Source organism: Aythya ferina (assembly GCF_964211825.1).
Source record: "Aythya ferina genome assembly, chromosome: 5".
Lineage (NCBI taxonomy): Eukaryota > Metazoa > Chordata > Aves > Anseriformes > Anatidae > Aythya > Aythya ferina.
Window position 1 is genome coordinate 16,407,808 of NC_140301.1, and position 21,519 is coordinate 16,429,326.

General features: G+C 45.0%; 1 protein-coding gene across 2 annotated transcripts in view; it reads left to right on the forward strand.

Annotated features, from left to right (window-relative positions):
• Positions 1–10,434: 10,434 nt before the first annotated feature.
• PAMR1 (peptidase domain containing associated with muscle regeneration 1) overlaps positions 10,435–21,519 on the forward strand; it is a 52,357-nt gene continuing 41,272 nt past the window's right edge. For both annotated transcript variants that reach the window (XM_084520223.1, XM_084520224.1), the window contains exon 1: positions 10,435–10,704. In XM_084520223.1, the coding sequence (XP_084376349.1) occupies positions 10,632–10,704 (73 nt within the window). In that variant the 5' untranslated portion in view covers positions 10,435–10,631. The remainder of the gene's footprint in view (positions 10,705–21,519) is intronic.

A 21,519-nucleotide genomic window follows, 5' to 3' on the forward strand; every position in this document is an offset into this window, starting at 1 on the left:
AATCTTAAACTGATTAACCTGTTTACTCTGTGCCTATGTACAGAGGAAAAAAAAGAAGTCTCACCAACTTATTTTGGAGTGCTATTGATTAAGCTTTCCTAATTAACATTTTTCTCCTCTTTTTGCAGTTGACATGCCATACTTTAAAGGAAGGGGCTGTAAAAGAAAGCTCTGGTTCCACCTTAGTTTTTATCACATGGAGGAAAGGGATGATATAATGCTAAAAACACTCCATCCATACCCAGGAATATGCAGAACTCTCTTATCTGTATCTTGTTGTTCCCTTTTATTTGTTTTCACTGTAACCCCTGTGGCTTTTTTTGGTCGAGAAAATCATAAAACATTTAATGTAGTTCATCTGTGCTGGCCAGAAAGGCTGTACCCTGATAAAATGGCCGAGAAGCACCGGATAATCCAGTGCACCGAAGGCCAGATCCTCATGTGGTACTTACCTGCCAGCTTTCTGGCACCTGTACTCTGCAGAAGAGGCTAATATTTTGAATGGCAAACCAGACCATGAAATAGGAGTTTCCGTACTTTGCATTTTACTTTCTTGTATGGCATGCAGTCCTCATGTAAATTCACCAGATTAGGTTGGGGTAAAAGCTGCACACGAATACTACCTATCCATTTCAAAGTGCTGGTATTGCTAGGGCCTTGAGATGCTGCTGTTGCAAGATAATTTTCTAAAAGCCAGTGCTTGTTAGGTGACTCAAGAAAAAATGCATAGTTCACAACTTTTAACAAACCAAAACATTTTGAAAAGATGTTTGAGAAACAAATCTCCAGAACATCAGCAAGAGAAGAATTTCCATCAGAAACCAAGTGGCTGGATATACTCAGTTGTGCTCCTGTCTTGACAGTGGCTACGGCTGAAAGCATAGAAACCAGTTTGGGATTGTTATAACATAAACAGCCCACACGGGAGATTAATTCCTAATGCTTGCTTTGTCAGTGTTTGGGAAATTCCTGGTTCATTAGCACGTGTCACGCAGACAGAGTTATTATATTCAATTTGCAGTCTAGCCTGTAGTCACACGGATCTAGGTGACCAAGTTATTTGAAGTGATGCGCTCATATTAACTACGCCTACACTGCCTGCAAAGGATGGCCCCACGACTGCTCCAGGGGATTTATCCACTACAGGGTGAGCGACCAGACATGGCTTGAGGTACAACCAGAGCACCACTGCCAGCATCTACAGGACCATGTATTTCCAGGCCAGCCAAGGGAAAAATCAATACAGGAAGGCAGGAAAGGAATCAAAGCAGGCTCACAGGCATTTGAGAGGGTTCTCTTTCAACACAGCATAGATGTGGCCATTCATTTTAGCCGAATTTCTATCAGCTGATGATCGAGGATCCTTATGGGTTGCTCTGAAGGCCACTGAACTCGGTGGTAGACTTCAATTCACTTCAGTGGCTTTGGGTCAAGCTGTTTTGGTTTAAAAATAAATGAAGAAAAATATAAAACAAATGTCAATGGCCAAGACATTCTTCACAGAGAAGACACTGACTGAATGCAAACAATGGAATTATTGTCAGACAATAACATATAGGGGAAAAAAAAAAACATGTAATTGTAAATACTCTTTTAGGACAAACTAAAATTCTCTACTGGATCCAAGGCTGGCTTTTCTGTGGTCCTTCCTGCAGTGTTTTAGGCTACTTGAAATAGACATTTCCACATAGACTTTTCTCTCCTTGCATGATATTGTGTGTCATAGTGCAACAGGAGTTTGGAAAGATCTCAGGGACCCATGAATGGATATCAGAAGCTTAAAGCTGTGCTGTCAGTAGGCACACACACCGTGGTTTCAAGACAGAGAGGTAATAACAAGGATGTAGAAATGTGGATTCTCTAGCAGGACAGACTGGAATGGAATAGGCTATTCCTTTCTTTTACTGCTTCAACTTGTAAGATCGAAGTGCTGCTGAAGAAAACAAGAATCACTATTATTTCTTTTCTACTCCTTTTTGTTGCTTCTCTTCTATGAAGAAATGTTTGAAGTAAAAAAAATCAATACCCTCTCTGTCAGCATGCACACCGCTAAATGCTAACAGTCCAGGGGAGAGACAATGGTATAGCAAAATCTTTCACTTTGCTTCAACTGAGGTTTTCAATCTTTAAAGGGAAGCGTCAGTGTTGATTTCTAATCCTGGAGGCCGCTACATAAATATTTACTGAAAACCCTGATATGCCTATTAACAATGAATGCTGAAGGCTGTCTTATTTAGAAACTCCTGTCACTCTTTCAGTGTCTACAACGCAGTGAATAGTCCAGTGCCAGTCTCTTGTTAACTCATTGTGGGAAATCTGGTCTGATGGAATCTCTTTCTTTTTATTCTCTGTATTAAGCAGGCAACATGTTGCAAAAGGAGAGCCTTGGGTAGCAACTGCTGTGATGATAGCAGTGCTCCACGACTCCAGAGGTGTGGGAGGCTCAGGGAGCCCAGGACTCAGGCAGAGAGATTTCATGTGACTTGTGGCATTGTCACTTCCCTGAATTTCAGTTACACGCTAAGACCTTTAGGCTTCAAAGACTTAAAATTATGTAATTTAGCCCTGCTGAGTTCAGTAGAACTACTGATTTAAACAAAGTTAAGTGCGTGCTTAAGTCTTTGCTAAGTCAGAGCTTAAAATACCACTGCAATCAATATTGTCTAAGTATCTTCATGGATATTTTAAACAGAGGCCTTATGAGCTATACAAAGTCTTCCATTAACTTGAACAAACTTTTTAGCTTGTGGGCTTTGTGCATGGAGTCTTTTTCCTTGATTAGCAGCTTACAAATTATCTAAACCTCATTGGCTTTCATTTACATAGCTATAAATAACAGAATTATACTAAGACACATTTTTTTCTGTTGCATTAGATATGCCAAGGGGGATTTCCTGATATAAACATATCCTACTACCCACTGGGTAAGCATTCCTGAGAAGTGTGACAGTGATTTGACAGATTGCAAGACAGCTTTTCCTATAAGAATTAATTTAAGGGTAGTGGGTGGGATGTGTGCTTAGGAATTACACAGTTTAAATTTACTCATGGACAGTATGTTGCAACATATGATCTTGCTCATTCATATCCTGATATCAAGGCCTAAAATATAATACAAGAAAATTTAGCAGGAAACACTTTCTATGATTTTTTTTTTTTTTGTCTTCTGTGTTTTTAAGTGAAAAATCAATAGTAGTCTGGCATGCCAGAGTTCAAAGATGACAAGGATGACAGGGAGAATACATATGTGGAAGCAGGATCATCAGGACTGTCAACTGCCACTTCAATGTCTGACAGGCAGAAGAGGTGGATGAGATGCTTCATCTCAGTGACTTGCCTTTCAGCACCTGGTTTTGCAGTAGTTGATGCTGATGAATTTTAAAATAAAATCCAAGAGATGGCTGCATAATGGCCTGAGATTTTGATCAGTATATCATTTCATATAATGAGATCAAATTTTGCAATACCCTGGTGACCTTGTCCTGTTACTCTAAGAATGGGTTACTGCTCTGAAAGATCTCAGTTGCTTCTCCTTTCAGTTTTATCAATCTTACTCTCTCTTTCTGAATGGGTACATTTTTATTGTCTTTGTCATCTTCTTCAGGTCCACCTTTTTATCAAGGTCAGTCAAGTCAATCAAGGGAGAAGAATGGAAAAACTGCATAGCGATTAGCAGAAGACGGTATTAAGTGATTGATGGCAGAACTCCCAAAGGATGCATCAGGAGGAAACAGATAATGATACGTTACTGCACGTTTGTTGATTATTTACTTGTACCACATATAAGACAACTATATAAAGGGTGAATGATTTCATTACTCTTTGTAATTAGAATTTTACAGTTGTTCCTAGCTTGATTTCTTCATAGAACATTCATAAGGACATTTTGGCAAATTCAACCTACAGGGACAGAAATTGAGCCTTAATTTCAGCTTTAATGGGGATCAATGAAAGGAGAAAAGGAGATCACAAAAAACCTGCGCTTCAGACTAAGCTCTTAATTTGTAAGGTAGCTCTGCTCAGGTCTTACATCACTTATTATCTAACTGCAATGCAGTTACATCTCATTCTGAATCACATTTCAAGAAGTGCTGCAATTCTACATTTCCAGTTTGGAAATGCAGACAATCATCACCTCTGAAAAGCTGGCCTTCCACCAATTGCTTCCAACATACATTTTTCTGAACTTTATTTAATGTAAATATTTTTCTGGCTGGACATCTTGTTGCAGTGCTAGGCTGAGCTTTCCAGGTTGAGCATCATTAGATTTCTGACTCAAAAACATGTTATTTTCTTGGCTTCCACATTGGCTCACATGTTAGCATGATTATCAAATGTTCAACTTCAAACAAACAAACAAAAGCAGTTGCTAATGTTCTGGGTCATTGTTGTATTGGTGATCAGTTTGAGCCTACTGCACAGATTAAAAGTCTTATTTGTTAACCTACAAAACCTTATTTATTAACCTATGAAGCAAAATATGTATCATAACAACAATTGAATCTACAGATAGTTCATCTTCATGTAGGGAAATATGTAACTGCAACCCTTTCCTGTTACCTCCTTAGAGTGTAATATCAGTGTCTGACTGATTGATAAGTAGGCTTGACTAATGGCTAGTTTTAGTTTCAAACCAAATCTTCCACCTGACTGTTTTTTTTTTTACCCATTGCTATGGTGAAGATCATCATAGACTATATACAAAAGTGAAACACAGAAGGATCACTGAAAAAAACCCACAGACAGACAGACTAAGACATGAAGTACCAACTGAAAGAACAACACAAAACAAAACAAAAAACATACTGCTTGTTAGGTGCCATTAAGGAGTCATATTTTTCTGGCCATATTTTGTTGATCACCTGCCCAGAAGCATAATCGGAATTATAAATTTTACCTCAGTTTTCCTGACAAAATCTTTTTAACAAATACGAGCTTTACTATTGCCATTACAAGTCCCATTAGGTCAGGAGCTGTAATGTGTGCTGGCACTACAGTTCCTTGCTCTTTTGGCTTCTCCCATTCTCATCCAATTTGCTTTCTTTGACTGTGATGCTTCAGTCACTGAGGATTAACATCCCACAAAGAGCTGGGAATAAGTTGTGGAGCTTAGGTCAGAAAAAGCCCCACAAAGTGCCCTTGCCTGCAGGTGCCTGTGTAGGAAGGCTGCCACAGTTCTACTGTGGTTTATAAGTGCTTGATATTGCATTGCACACATTTGGCAGAACTTGAAACTAAAAGGGCAAAGTATACTCTAAATATTCCCAGAAACTTATAAAATGTTCCTTGGATGTTATAGTAAGGTCTGTGATTTCTATTAAAAGCAGTGTTTTAAAGGCAAACGCTTTGTAATTTCTCCTCTGAAAGGGCTCCCTCATTCAATAACAATGATTTGAGGGAAGGAATAAAACATTAGTGCTAATCTTTCATTAACTGCTCTTGCTGCTACTCTTAAAGCTCCAAGTCTGAGTTTCATTTGAACTTTATTTTTCCTGTGAGACACAAGCCCTTTCCAGCCTTTCAGAGGGTCCATTTTCTTTTACAATGTCTCACAAATGGTTTCTTCAGATTTTGTTCAAGTATGATGGGCTTTACTTTAAGTTCAAGACCTAACTCCACCGACTCTGCTGGGAGCACATTTGAGCTTGGGTGATTCAAACTCTTTTTCTTGCAGAAGACTCTACTGGTTTCAGTGGGGATCTTGCCTGTGAGAAGAGAGAGAAATGGGCTCAAAATGTTTGTGTAAGAAGGATGCCTTGTGAAGGGAAATAAAAAGTTCACTAAACTTTCCGACTAAAAAAAAAAAAGAAAGCTCTTCTGACTCTGAAACAGCGATTTTATTTCAAACCAAAATTGATTTTATTCAGAACTGTACATCCATCCCTAATTATTCTTCACTGAGTCATCTCAAGCAGAACAGACTAGAGCTTTAAGTATCAAACAGGGGTGAACTCATTCCGGCACTGCTACAAGGTATGAACCTCAGCTCCTCAATTTTTCTCCCCTATAAAATGGTGGCATTCTTGCTCTTCTTACAGACTGAATCACACAGCATTTTCATGTCTCATGTTTTTCATGGTGGATTATTAGAAGTCAGTGGTATTAATTACACATTAACTATTAATCCGGTGGCTAACTGTTAATTATCAAAGCACTTGTTTTACTCTAGGTTGAAGTGAGTTGCTAGGAAGTTTATAATGACTAGGAGATACATTAACTCTATCAATTTTTGCAGATCTGTTTTACAAGTCAGTGTCAGTGGAATGCAATTTTCAAACCTGTACTTAAGTATGTTCAGCAATAGGGCAGATACAAACACTGCAGCCAAATGCTAGAGATTCCTCAGCAGCACAGACACATGGCTAAGAGCTTTTAGCTTTCTTTTGTGGAGAATTACATAAAGCCCAAAATATTTGGCTGGTGTGATTTGCCTGGTTTGGTCTCTGCATCTTAATAGAAATGCAATAAGTGCATTCAGGAGCACAATGTAAGCTGCCCAGAGCTAAAGCTACGTCTCATCAAACAACCAATGTAAATAGGATATATCTACTTGATCATGTAAAATCTATGGGATCATGTTTGAATTCACTTTTTTGACTGACAAGCCATTCTCTACAGATGCAGTGGATCAACCAATGCAACTTGATTTTGCAAAGGGCTAAATGAAGCACTCTAGAATAACACTGAGTGTGATTATATTCCCTGGTGAGCATAATTAACTTCCCTAAGAGACAAGAAAAATAAGAGATATCAAAGATCAGTTAGCTTTCCCATTCCTTATCCCAGTCCTCCATAAAATAGAAAGACCTCTTTTCCATCTTAAAAGTGAAGGTGTCCCTGCAGAGCTGCTCCTTACGCAGGACAGAGGCACAACCTCAGCTACTCCTTTTCCACCATATTGAATGGCTTGCCACAGAAACTGGCTCAAATAAACAAATACTTGTGGCCCTTGTGGCTATTTCCCCCCCGCAATGGTTCTGACCTTTATGAAAAATCTATGTATTAGGTCCTCTATGCTTGTCCTTAACTCTTTGGTTCCCTGTGTTCAACCTTGTTCAACGCTCTGGGATTTCTCGACTTCACACATCAAGGACAGATTTGGGTCTGGGTCCTCGTGGGGCTCCCTCTCAGTTTCAGCTAAACCTCAGGTATCTATAAGCCAACTTTCAGTCTTACTAGGACTTACTAGGTTAAATATTTTTATATTTCAGACTTACTAGGTTAAATATTTTCATTGTTTATTAGAAATAACAAGGTATGAAACGAACTATTTATGATTCTATATACATTAAAAATCATGTTTCTTTGTGAAGAGGTAAAGGCTCTCTGTTTTCATCTGTTTTGGAGGAATTCATTTTTTTTTCTTAAACACAGAGGAGAGTGTTGAGCTCCAGTTGTCTGGGTGAGAAGTAATGGAGAAAAAAAAATAAAAATAAAAATAATAATAAAAAAAAATAATAATAATAAAACACAGGGGAAAACACAGGGGAAAGCTTTAGTCAGCTTGTCATAACTTTGTTTTCAGTTTGCTGTAGACTGTCACTGCAATGGCCACAGAGGATTCTCCACTTGTCACCCTTGTCTTCTTCACCTTTTACAAGAGCTGACTATGGAGGTGGGGAACACGAGCTACTATGACATATATCCCTGTGTGGAAACTAAATGACTGTCCCCAGTGAGGTGCTGGTAGCAGGGGCTGCAGGACGGTTTCTGTGAGGAGCAGCCATGGTTGTACTGTGCTAGACAGGACCAGTTCCAACCAGTTCCAGCCAGTTCCAGTCAGTTTCCCTCAGTTCCAGCTGGTTCCAGTCAGTTCCAGATGGTTCCAGCTGGTTCCAGTCAATTCCAGTCAGTTCCAGGCAGTTCCCCTCAGTTCCAGCCAGTTCCAGATTGTTCCAGCCAGCTCCAGTCAGTTGCAGCCGGTTCCAGCCAGTTCCAGCCGGTTCCCTCAGATTCAGTCAATTCACAGAATCACAGAATTTCTAGGTTGGAAGAGAGCTCAAGATCATCAAGTCCAGTTCCAGCCAGTTCCAGTCATTTCCAGCTGGTTCCATCTGGTTCCAGTCAGTTCCTCACAGTTCCAACCAGTTCCCCTCAGTTCCAGATGGTTCCAACCAGTTCCCCTCAGTTCCAGATGGTTCCAGATGGTTCTAGGCAGTTCCAGATGGTTCCAGATGGTTCTAGGCAGTTCCAGCTGGTTCCAGTCAGTTCCAGACAGTTCCAGGCAGTTCCCCTCAGTTCCAGCCAGTTCCAGATCGTTCCAGCCAGTTCCAACCAATTCTCCTCAGTTCCAGATGGTTCCAGCCAGTTCCAGCCGGTTCCCCTCAGTTCTAGCCAGTTCCAGCTGGTTCCAGCCAGTTCCATCCAGTTCCCCTCAGACAGTTTCAGCCAGTTCCAGTCAGTTCCAGCCGGTTCCCCTCAGTTCCAGCCGGTTCCAGCCGGTTTGAACACCCCCAGGGATGGTGACGGCACCACTCCTCTGGGTAATCCATTCCAGTGCCTGACTGCTCTTTCTGAGAAGAAATGTCTCACATTTTCCTACCTGAACCTCCCCTGGCACAACTTGAGGCCATTCCCTCCGGTCCTATCGCTAGTTATCTGTGACAAGAGGCTGACCCCCAGCTCCCCACCTCTTCCTTTCAGGCAGCTGCAGAGAGCAATGAGGTCTCCCCTGAGCCTCCTCTTCTCCAGACCAAACACCCCCAGTTCCCTCAGCTGCTCCTCACAGGACTTGTGCTCCAGGCCCTTCACCAGCTCCGTAGCCCTGCTCTGGACATGTTCCACAGCCTTGATGTCCTTCTTGTACTGAGGGGCCCAAGGCTGAACACAGTACTTGAGGTGCAGCCTCACCAGAGCAGATTACAGGAGAATGATCACCTTCCTGGTCCTGCTGGCTATACTATTCCTGATACAAGCCAGGATGCCGTTGGCCTTGTTGACCACGTGGGCACACTCCATGGCAGAGGGGAGATTCTCCAGCAGGCCGTGGAGCAGACAGATATCCGTACTGCACCCTGTGGAGGTCTCCACACCAAAGCAGGTGGCTGTGCTCTGAAGGAAATTTGAAGTTAGCATCAGTTCCACTGCCATGCAGAAAATCGAATGGCAGCTAAGTCCAAAATGAACTTTAAATACTATGTTCTGAGTAGGGCTGTGTGCCGTAATCATCAAAATCTTGGCATCTGTCTCATGTCTTCTTACATCAGCAATCTCACTGGGTATGTTTGCATCCATGTTAAGAGATTTAGAGAAAAAGACGGTGATGAACACATCGGTATTGTTTTATATGGAAGGTGCACAGATACTACAAAGACTGTTCACAGTTAAAAGTCTATAGGTTGTTAGACAAGGATAACCTAGAGAGATGTCTGGATAAAGGAATTCATCCCATGAAAGACCACCTGAAGGCGTAATGGATTTTCCACTGCAGTAAATTACTCAAGGTTTCCATTGGCTACTGCTCGCAAATTTTTGAGGTTGCTCAACATGCCTGAGAGCTTTACAAACAGCTGTAGGTATTTGTCAAAGCCTTTGAGATACTTGGGTTTCTACTCTGCAGAAAATGCCAATTTTTACCCTTCACATTTTGAAAATGATCTACATTTTGAAAGTTCACTACAGAAATGAAATTGAGGAGATCTGGTGTAGAACCATGAAATGTTTCCTTTGGATAGTATTGATACATTTTGTAAGAAGAATATTAGAAAAATGAAGTATACGACTATTAAATATGAGCTGAAGACAGGTAAAATCAGTAGCATGTACTAATAGAAAAGGCAAACCAAAACATGACGCAGAGATCAAATCCAAAAGCAATGGTCTCCTTTGTTTGGATTGAACGTTTCCTCAATATCAACATGTTCCGACAAAACATTTCAATTTTGCCAAAGTTGCATTTTCTGGCAGAAACGGAGTCCGTAAAAAGCATCTGACTAGCTCAAGCGCGTGTATTCCAAGTGATTCCTTTTGTGTTTTGCGGTTTTCATCCACTGTGGAGGGAGCGAACACTCACTGAGCCCCATTCATTCATCTGGCCTGCCATAAAAAAGCACGTCTATTTTAAGCGCGTTGTAAAATGGCACATGTCACTTAGCCGGGCTGTCCGGTCACGGGACCGTGGGTCAGGAATCCCTCTCCGCACCCACCTCGCGCCCAGCCCGGCGGCGAGGGCAGCACCCTGGGGACACATCGGCCCTGCACACCCAGAGGGAGCACGTACCAAGTGCCTCCTTCTGGAGACATCTGTAACTTCAACTCGCCACAGCAACAGGGATGACTCATGAATAGAAATTTGTATTTCTGTCTCTCCCCCCTTTACTGTATCTTTCTTTCTGAGATGAAAATTGCTATCTTGGAGCTGAGCAGCGCGAGACAACAAGCCCGTCACAAAAGGGATCGCCTGCCAGAGTCCAGAAAGGGTTAAGGCAGCAGTTGGAGAGGTTTGGGGTGACGTCGTGCTTCTGGACGCCTGAGAAGTCTCTTGAAGGTAGTTCCCCTCTGGTGAGGATGGGAGCGAGCCGAGGTCTGAAATCCGAGATCCCTCGCAGCCTGGAGCTGGTGAGGTCCCAGTAAAAGCTGTTTGCCTGCCTTCCCTTGCTGAGCAGTCACACCGCTGCACCGGCCTGGGCAGTATGGAGCGAGCCTTCTGGACACACGTAGGACTCACCCTCCTGCAGCTCCTGCTCATCTCCTGCTTGCCGAGAGGTACCGTAAGTCAGCGTCTGCGTTCCCGGCACGGCCAGAGCAGTCCCTTTCCTTCAGTGTGGTCAGAGGGGTTTGAGCTCAGGGGCTGTCATGGGCAGTGGAGAGATCTGCAGGGCTGGTAATAGTAGAAGGAAGGGGCTCTGCTTTATTTATTCCTTTCTCGCCGGCACAGAGCATGTGTGGGGGGAGGTCTGCCCAGGGATGATTTCCAGGCAAAGTTAATAGCCTTAAAGAGAAACAACTGGCTGGATTTGTTTGCCAATGGCCATCAAGAAAAGGGTATGCAATCACTTCACTTACTACTGCTTTATTTTCTCAACACTCAGTGCTAAGGAAATGATGATAAAAAGAGGCATTTAAGTCTCCGAATTGTAAAGCGTAATTTGTTTAGTTTGGCAAGACAGAGACTTTCCTCTCCAGCCCCAACACCAAGAATGAAGGCAAGGGAGGAAAAAAGTGAAGGAAAAAAAGAAAACAAAAGCCACACATTGTTTCCGATCTGGGCTTTAGTTCTGCCAATATTATTCTTTCGAAGGGGAAGCCTCGTTAAAGCAGAATGATCTTTTTTATAGCCAAGCCTCGCTCCAGATTCTGCTGAACCAGCATGTTCAGTTTCTTCTTGATAAGGTTAAGCGAAAGGCATTTACTGGCGAGTGCAGATTCGCTGTCGCTGCGGCCACGACCGTGGGCTGCTTACACCTGGGAGCAGCTGAAGCTGCAGATGGCTGTCAGCATCCCGCGGGCTGCCTCAGGAGCCGAGCCCTGAGCGCTGGGAGGTGCGGTGCCCCCGAATCGCCCGCCCTTCGAGCAGTGGGGTTGTGACAACGTTAGCTGCCAGGTAAGCACCTCGGGAGGACGCAGCAGAGCAGGGGAGGTGCCAGGCATGCAGGCAACCCCATCGTGACGGCTATAAATAATCAGTGTCAAGGACGGGGCTACAGAGCCCGCCCCGCTGGGGGCTGAGGCAGAGGGTCTGCCTCTGTGGTGTTCTTCCCTGCTGGGCCTGGGGGCCCAGGGTGCTGGTGACAGGGTGACTGATCCCCTGCCAAAGCCTGCCCCCAGGGCCACCAGCACAAAGCACGGTCTCACTGTCCCACGTGCACCCACGTTTTGTCCCCACAGCAGCCTGTCCCTCTGCCATGTGCCAGAGCACTCCTAGGCATGGGCAGCGGCTGCCTGGTGCTGTGGAGAGGCTCATTGCCCACTCGTTCTCCCCAACACCAGCTCCTCACGCACCGGGGGCAGTGACTGAAGGGCCTGGGGGTCCCACATCGAGGACAGCCACCCCCCTGCCCCCTCCGTCCTCACTGTGCCTCCGTGCCCTGTCTCCAGAGGAGTCACCGCCATCAGTGCTCACCCTGCATGCAGCGGTGGGAGGGGTGCTTGGAGCCACGGGAAGGATTCAAAAGTGCGGTGGCCTGAGCGTGTCAGGGCAGGTTGGAAAATAGCATTTTGCCTCCTCCCCACAGATGTATCCAATTTTTATCCCTATTTATCACACCCAGTTGCACAGGGCCTGCCTCTGGAGTTGGGGGCAGGAGTCAGGGGAGGTCTGGGAGTTGATTTCTGGAATAAACTTGAAGTGCAAGTGACTCATATTTCCTTAAAAATATATGTGTGTTTGTGTGTGCTCCTGCCTATCTCAACCCTCCCCAATCTCTCCTCCCCTCCCCCTTCATCCTCTGTCTAGAGCCGTGGAGCCCAGATGCACTCAGATGCATCCAGATGCATTCAATCTTAGCAAATGGGTTACTTCAGTTCACACATTTAGGTCCCTAGCTTGGACAAAGGGGGAGAGACTCGCTTTTTGGATCAGAGGAAAGCTGGGGTTACTCATGCTCAACCCTGAGGCCACCTCACGGGGCTCCCGGGAGTCCCGTTAAGCCCTCCAGTGCCCCCTGGTTTGGCTTGTCGCCCTCCCCGCCGCAGGGGCAGAGGGCCGGCAGCTCGGGGGCACCCTGCGGTCCTTGGCTAGGGCTGAGCTACAGCCCCAGGGCTGCCGCGTACAGCTTGAGGTGGAGGCTCAGGGATTTTCCTGCTGTCTGTGTGGGCTGTTTCTATCCAGGCAACACTAACTGCCCACCTGCTCCAGGTCTGACACCGCTACAGCAAGCAAACACTGAAGACAGGGCCGGCACCACTTCTCCATGTTTAACACAGGCATGTCCCCATGTCATGTGCTCATGGATTTAGATACTGCAGCTGTTTCTTTTCTACAGATTCCCAAATATCCTCCCATATCACAGCAGTCTGGCTTTGTTCCCCAGCCCCGTTAATGAAGGCTGGGCTTTCCAGCCTCGTGCATGCTGCCACTATCTCAAAAGTGCCGCATTCACACCCGCTCCTGTTCCTTGTCTTGCAGCACAGGAAAAACAAAATCTCTTCCCAATCACACTAGTGTAATTTTCCTGGCCAGAATAAGCTTCTCTATCCCAGAAACAAATCAAGGCCTGCTGGGTAATGTAGCAAACTCAGTTTCAGCCTTATCCTGGCTGTTTTACAGCCCTGTCACAGCCCTTCTTGGATGAACACGCGATGCCACGGTGCCAATAATGAGATCAAAAATGCCGTCCCATAATTACAGAGGAGAAAGTGGAGGACGGGGAGGTTTAGGGCAGACGTCTGCAGGTTGCTTTAGATGCTATAAACATCCCAGCTCGTGGCGTAGATGATGGCCTGTAATTTAAATCCAGCCATGACGAAAAGATACAGAAAGAGGAAGCTGTGGTGTTTTGAGGGCAGGGGAAGACGCGTGCTGAGGAGTGCGAGGTTTAAACTGGAACAGCATCTGAGATGCGGCGGAGGCGTGTACGCCTGCTGCAGCGCTCCGGGCCTGTGGGCCAACTGGCCTGTCCCCAGAGGGAAGGCAGGGATTAGAAGGGCTTTGTACAAGAAAAAGGGGAAAGGAGCAGAGCTGCTACTTGGAGTGTATGGAGTAGAGCTCTATCTTGCGTGTTACAGCTCACTATCTGGAAGAAAGGGCTGCTCAAATGTAGGAAGAAGCGAAGCGGGATGTTTCTAATAGGAACGAGCACCCTGCCTGAGGCCTACCTGCCCTGCTGTGCTCCTCCTCAGCAGGGGTAGGGCAGGCGAGGAGGGGCTGCAGGGCGGGCGGGTTTGCTGGGAGGAACATGGGCAGAACATGTGCAAACGGTGGGCATCGCAACTGAGGCGGTGTTGGCTGAGGGGTACTGGGACCATCAGGGCTTTATGGTATAGAAAGACTGAATGGATGCTCCTATTTTCACTTAATGCTCTTTATTCATTAACCCACTGCTGTAGCTTCTAGATGGGCAATTCCTACACACCACAAAGAGGAAGCACAATTTTTACTTGGCTTTCCTTGATTCTTTATTTTTCTTATGGACAAAGCAAAACAAGGCAGTGTGGAATGAGGTACAAACGCTGGAAGTCATATGGGAACTCCTGTTAAGGACCTGATGGAGACCTCAAAAAGGACTTTTTATTGAAGTAACAATTCTTCTTGAAGCAGAGGTGTTGTGATTTGTTTATCACAGCCCAGTCACGAGTGGAAGCTTGCAGGTGTAAAAGAGGCACCACCGTAGCAGCATGCTGAAGCAAACCTATGTCCTATTGGGATCAACAGAAATATTTATTTCTGAATTTTATAGATATATGTTTAGTAAGTGGACCAAGTCAGCTTAGTATAGTAGACCTCACCATGTGTTCACATGTTAACTTTTTAATTTTATTTATTTTTAATGAGAAAATCTTTCATTTTTTCCCCTCACATTCATGGCTGTGTAAAAGTGCACGCTGACAGTTAGGAAAGGATGCAAACTGGCTCACTGGGAGAAGCAGTCCAATTATTCAGCAGTGGCCTGCAATCCATAAATGAAGCACACTGAGTAAAACTAAAACAGGGATGTATTTTAGCTCCTCTTATAATTAGCTCAGCTGCTAAAAAGAATAATAGGCACATAATTTCCTAAAGGGAAGCAAGCTTCTTTAGAGATAGCATTACTCCCTTTCGTCTTCTTAACCTATTAGGAAAATAGGCATTGTTTGCACAACGGGTTATCTGAGGGATAAAAAGGTTAGGAATAAAGACCTGCACTTTCCATCATTATTCAGGGTTTGGGGTTAAACTGTTCTTCAAGAGCCCCAGTTAAAACTTCTTAAGGGAACAACTCTCTTCCCTTCTGAGGTCTGTTCCTCTTGGCCTTACTAAGTGAATCCAACATGTTTCTCATTTCCAGTTGAGAAATTCTAGATCTTCTGTGTGCTCAGAGCTCTTCATGTTGTTAACGTCCATACCCATAACACCTTTGGGATAAGAGCCAGCCTGCACAGTGGTGCAATGAGAGTAGACTTGAAAAAGGAGCAGGATAAAACAATCATGAAAATGAGACAGACACGGAGAGAAAGAAATGTGTTAGCTTTTACTAGATTTCACCTCTGTCAGATTTATTCTGTCTTTAAATGAGAAACCTTCATTTCAGAATTATTACATGGCTGAACATTTCCTAATAAGAGCCTTAAGAAATTGCTCCTTCAAACTCAGATGCTTGCTTCTTCTGCAGAGGCAGTAATTGTTATTGAGCATCATGCTGAAAAAAATAAAAGGCAATCAAATAAAAGGGGACATATTCTCATTTGTGGAACATGAGCTGTTTGAATAATCACTTTGAAACAGTCATCTTCTATGGACTCTCATTTTGGAGATGTATATGTTTGTATCTGTTCTTATTTACAATGCACTTTTAATTTGTATGGCACTTTTCAAAGCAATTTGAAATGATGTTTCTTCGAGTGTAAGTATTGTTACACCAGCGTGCTGATGGATAAACTGTGGCATGGGAGGAAAACTCATCTTTTCTATGTAACACCATGGATATGTAGGATGGGAAGTTCCATCAGCTCAGATCAAGGTATGGATGTCCTTATAAAACACTTTCTTCCACGTTATGATAAATACATATATACAAGGTCTCTCTTGTAGGATTGTGGCGAACATTTAGGCTTTTTTTTTTTTTTCCCAGGGAGACATGGAGACCACAAAGTGGCTTTCTGTTGGATCAGTACACTGATCCCTCTATGTAGCAGCTAATGCCAGCACAAAGATAGGGAGTGGGAATGGGAAGTCAGGGACACAATGGAGGGAGATGTCCCATTGCAGCAGCAGCATGGATTTATACCAGCTTAAAATGACTACATTAAAATGACAACAAGCCATTCTTCCAAAGAAGTAGAAGACATCTAAGTTAATTGCTGTAATTGGGCTTGCTTTAATTCACCTTAGATCCTAGCCATATAATTTTCCTAGCTCCAAACCCTTTGGAACAGAAATCCCCTTTCTGTTTAGTAAGGTATCTATGACAGGCAAATTCACCATGACAAGAAAAGTGTGTTAAAATTGAAGTTTTAGAGTGATGAACTGTCTGGCCCACCCTTGAGGCAGCAATGTGCCTGTGAATCTGTGAATCACCGAAGTTTTTAGCCTGACATAGTAAGATAAACCAAAATTGAAGCTGGTTTACTTGAATATCCCAAGCTGCAAGCTGCAGTTGGTTAGAAGTTCACTAATATGTGGATCACACCTTAACTGTTTCCACGCCCCCAAACCCATTAATGTAGACTCCCTGAAGATGAAAGCTAAGACCTCACCACACTGCCCACCACCATCTTACATTTCATCTGCATCCGCATCCCACAAGAATCGCTTTTCTTCTTTCCTTATTTTCTTATTATGACTGAAGAACCTTTTACTATTATTCTAATTTCCTTCGCAAGGTCAAGTTCAGCTTGGCTTTTGGCAGTGCTCCCTTTATCCCTGAGCTCTAAGACATAGCTTTCTTTGATGATCAGACTTTTTCCATCCCTCATAGGTCTCCGCTTTTCCCTCAAATGAGAGATTTGGCTGGGCTCATTGCATATCCCATAGGACTCATCACTGTCCTTTCCAGCAGACCTTGTACTGAATAGAACTAGTGCTTTAAGACAGCCTGATCCTTACAGCTATTTCTTCTTTCTTGGGCATCCTCTTTGAACTCACTGGCATAAGAGTAAGTAACATACCTCCAGTCTTCAGGGGGAGTGCTAATGGAGCCTTCGCTTATCTTCCAAAGAGACTTCTGGCTTTTCCGAATGGCATGGCAAAAACTGCCCTTTTGGAAGGCTGCATTTCTAGTCCATTTCAAGCAATATTTCTGTCAAACCTCCATCACCATCTTTCCCAAGTACTAATAAAATATTTCGTTGTGGGGGCTTCATCACCTCACCTTCTGAGGTCCTGCAGTTTGGAAAAGGATGGTATTTGAGGTTTGGCCAGGACAGGGATGGCTGAGTCACACGCGTGCCCTGACCATGAGGGCAATAGGAATAACAGACCATTTGTGTGAGGGAGATGACAGCTTCACTGCCAACTGTTCAGGCGCCTCTTCCACACACCGGGCTGCCTAGCCTAGGCACATCTTGGCTGAGGACATTAGCACCTCTTGAAAAGGTGAAGCAGGAATAAGAAGCAAATAAGAGCTCTCTGGGCCAGAGCAAGTGAGGGAATTGGATGCGCCAGGCAAGTTAAATCACAGCTGAATTTTTTGCAACTTTGTGAATGGAGTGCGTGACAGTAGAAGCTTGGCAGTCCAGCGGATTAAAATTGTATTTCCCCTTAAAGCTATTAGAGCACCAGGAATAACTTTCTTCCACTCCTTCCCTGGCTCCTGTGGGTATACAGCACAGAGGCAGGCAGATAAGCAGCACTTGTACAAAGGCAAACACAGAGCTGAATCAAAATCAAGAGCAAAGGCTGAACACTTTGCCTTTGCAGTCTTGAGAATCTGTGGAGAACCAAGGCCCTGTCTGCACAGGGATGTCAGTAAGCATTAGAGCATCCAGCAGATCGGCCGTTCACTTCATTCTGTGCTGGCCCCTCTGTGGCTGCTCTTCATCTGCTTTCAGCAGCTCAGCTCCCAGTGCAGGCTCAGCCACCACAAGAGCAGGAGCCGGCTCCCTCGAGACACTCCTGCGGCACCTTCTCCTCGCTGTGGCTCATCACCTGCACGTAGGTTTTCATGGAGGAAGCTCAGGGCCTGCCTGTTAGTGGGGACAGCTCCCCGGGGAGAGGAGTCTTTGGCTCCTCCAAACACCCAGCTTAATATCTGAGAGCAGGGGAGGTGACGGTGTGACTGTGATGAATTGCCTTCTCCGGAACAGCCCTCGGGCTGATGCTGCCAACAGAAAGGCCATTTAGAGCCCACAGAAACGTGGGCACTGCTGGGGAACATCCCCTCCCACTGCTGTCTGGCAGCAGCAGCCGCTGAGAGCTGCGGGATCTGAAACGCGCCCCTGTGCTGCGGGGGTGAGGCGGTCTCTCTAGGTGCAGATGTCAGCAGAAAGAATGAACGTGCACCCACCCAGACCTGGAAACACGTGAGAACTACCAGCTAGGCCGCATGTTACCACCGTACTCCCCCACTGCTCCCCCAGGCTGGACTCAAAGCAAGAGGAGAAACGTGGTGCTGTGTCCTGCCAGGCTGCCGAGCCCCGCGGGCATTCCCCCAGCACCTTCCCCCGGCTGTTCGCCTGCCTTCCCACACGACTACTTCTTGCTCGGTTTCCGTGGTCTTGAGCTGCTTCCACATGCGCTGTCTATTCCTGGATTTAATGGGTTTCTCTTCCATCATTAAAATCCTGTAAATTAATCCGCTGTTTATTTGCCTGTTCTGAGACTTGTTTGTTGATTTCAGCCAAATATTTTGCAGGGGTTGTCAAGCAGCCTCTTCCTGCTTCTTCCAAAATCAGGTCAAAGCACTTTCTGGACTATGTTTGACACTGGGAGACGCGGCCACTGCCTCCACACCAGCCTGCCTGCTCTGGAGGATTATCAGCTAGGCCCACAGTGTACCCTGTGATTATCGCAGCCGCAGCCGGCCAGGGCCCTCTTTCCAGCAATTCACTCAGTAAAGCTCCCCCTGCTCCTCCCTGCCTCAGCCTCTTCTCTTTTGGGGTAATAATGGCCAAGTGTGGCTGCAGGGAGCTGCCAGTGGGGACATGGTTAATGTTCCCCAAGTGCACAATAGGGATAATTCTTCCTCCCTGGGGCCCAGGCTGAGCTCAGCAACCCAAACAAATGTTTGTTGCGTGCAGACTGCTCTGTGCATCTCCCTCTTGCATTTCTGAGGGGAAGTGTTCCTTGGCCTGCTGCTCAGCAGGCAGGAGATGTATGTGCAACACAAAAGGGACACTACCACTATTAAAAGGGTACATCGAGTCTTTGCACAAGTTTCCTTAAAAAATAGCTTCTACAGATCTTCAGAATAACAGACTTCATGATTTCTTTGAAGAAAATCCTAGACATGATCACTTAAAAAAAATAAATAAAAATCCTCAGACCCACATATTTCCCTGTCAATGAAAATATGCTGCCCAAACTACCTGCAAACCTGGAAGGGAACTCAATGGTCAGTGAACCAAAACACAGTCTGTTTCCATTGTCTCACTTGAAACAAGGGCAAGAAGGAAGCAAACAGCAATATTGCTATAAAATCATAGAATAATTTAGGTTGAAAGGGGCCTGTGGCGGTCGCCTGGTCCGGCCCCTCTCAGAGGGAAGCGCTAACCCGGCAGCCACGTGGTGCTGCCTGTGGCCTGGCCTGGCCAGGCTTGGCATTTCTGCACGGATGGAGATGTCTTGGTCAGCCCTCATGGTTCTCTCTGCCTGTGAACATTTGGATCGTTTTAGCTAGCAACAGATATCTACACCCCAAATGGATAGAGCCATTTCATTAATGAGCATTGGCAACCTTGAGAGAATTTAGATTTCCAGCTTGAGCTGGGAGACCAAAGAATTTGAAGGAAGCTTTGCGAAAGCTCCTGAGTGTTAGGTAGCTATTTATTGCTCAGGCTTTGGGGATTCCTCCTTCAACAGGGAGCGAGACACCCGCCCCCGCACAACACAGGAACAGCGATTGCCAGTCATGTATGATGAGATGGATCAAGCTGAGTGTCAGTTCTAATAAGATAATTAGACACGTGTAATCAATTCGCTCTGGAATCTGAATCAGATACAGATCACAGATAAACGGCTTCATTAGAAGAGAATAATAGCTATAGGTTAAGAAGTCCCAACTTGGCCAAGCTGATTGACTGCTGTTCTGGGAATTAGGAGGCACGGGTTTAATTCCTGGCTCTGCTATTGTTTTTCTCTGGGACCTTGAGCAAAGTCACTTCACCTCGCTTGTGCTTCAGTTTCCCATCTGGAAAAAGCACTTTGTAAAGCATGTCGAGATCTACAGGCAAAAGGCTATATAACTGCTGAACACTAAGGTCATTTGGATGCAAGAACTTATATTGGAATAAATAATTACAGAATGTTATTGAATGACAGCCGTGGCTCTTTTCTTCCTTTTGGAATGGTTGTGGCTGGGAGGGAACAGGAAGGTTTTAGCGCAAACAGCAGCCCGGTTTCCAAACTCCGAACTGCAGTGGACTGGGAAAGGTTCAGCTGCGAGGAGCACCAAGGGCTAAACTTCATTTCCCAGCCAAAGGGAAAAAAAATGAAGAAACAGTTGGTGGTCCCTTTTTGATGGAGCAAATAAATAGCGTTAGGGAAAAGGATAAGCTTCCAGGAACCTCTTCATGAGCCCGTGGAGAATCCAGTGAGACGGAGCAGCAAGGTTCAGTGGCAGGGAGCTGCGTCTGGCAGATGCGGTAACTCGGTTATGAGGCACGACGACAGCAGAAGCAGCAGGGTGAGGATGGAGCCAGGGACGGGCCCAGGCGGGAGCGCTGCACCTTAGAGATGTGTGGCTGGTTGCGATGGCAATGCAGCTCTGTCACTCAGAGTTTAAAACAAAAGAAAAAAGGATGTTACCTAACCACAATAAAAAAAAGAAAAAAGGGGAGGGGAGAGGGAAGAAGAAAGAGAGAGTCTCATTATGTTTCCTTCATGTCTCATCTTCCCAGGCTGCTCTCACACTTCTCACCATCAGGCTCCATGAAAGCAGCCGTCAGGTCTGTCAGCTGGCTGAGGCATGCTGACAGCCGCGTGCACTCATTAGATTTCAGTTTGTAGACCTTAGACAGCGTGCTGGCGACGGAAGGTGGGGTCTGCACTTACTGCGGCAGCCTGGAGTCACACCCTGAGGTATCACAGTGCCCTTTCCTAAAAGGGCACTTCCAGCATAGCTTAAACACCAGTGTATAAGGTTATGCTAGATAATAAAAATACATTAATAATGTTATCATATTAGAAATGCCAGACAAAACAAACCTTTATAAATAATGAAAAATCTTGTTTCCTTTGGCAACAAAACTGAGCATAGCACTATGTATTTCTGAGTGAAAATAGGGAGTGAAACTGGCTAAAACCCAGCCGTGAAATTGGCCTTTCCTGCCGGACACCCTCGTCTTCGACAGCAGCAAATTCACAGGCTGAACAAAACATGCTCACATAGCTTAAATAATGTACGCTGTATACGAGGCTGTAAGTCAGGCTGAGATCTGCAGAAGAGTTTCTCACATGACCTCATCCCGTGTTTTTTTTTTTTTTTTATAATTATTTTTCTCAGTGCTGATGTGGAAGGCCCTGTAGAGAAAAGAATTAAGTAACCATATTCCTTATCTCTGCTGTGTTTGCCTCCCCTGGCTGTCCCTGCAAAACTGCCCGTGCGTCCCTCAGACACCCCAGCTGCTATTTGGGATGTGGGTTACCACCTAGTTTGCAATTTTCTACACTGAAGACCGGGGCAACCTCATGCCATGTCTGATCTGACAAATCGCTGAATAACAGATTCTGTCAATCCTCTACAGAGAGTGGCTTATTTCTTCTGTCCCCCCCCTTTCCCTCCCTGC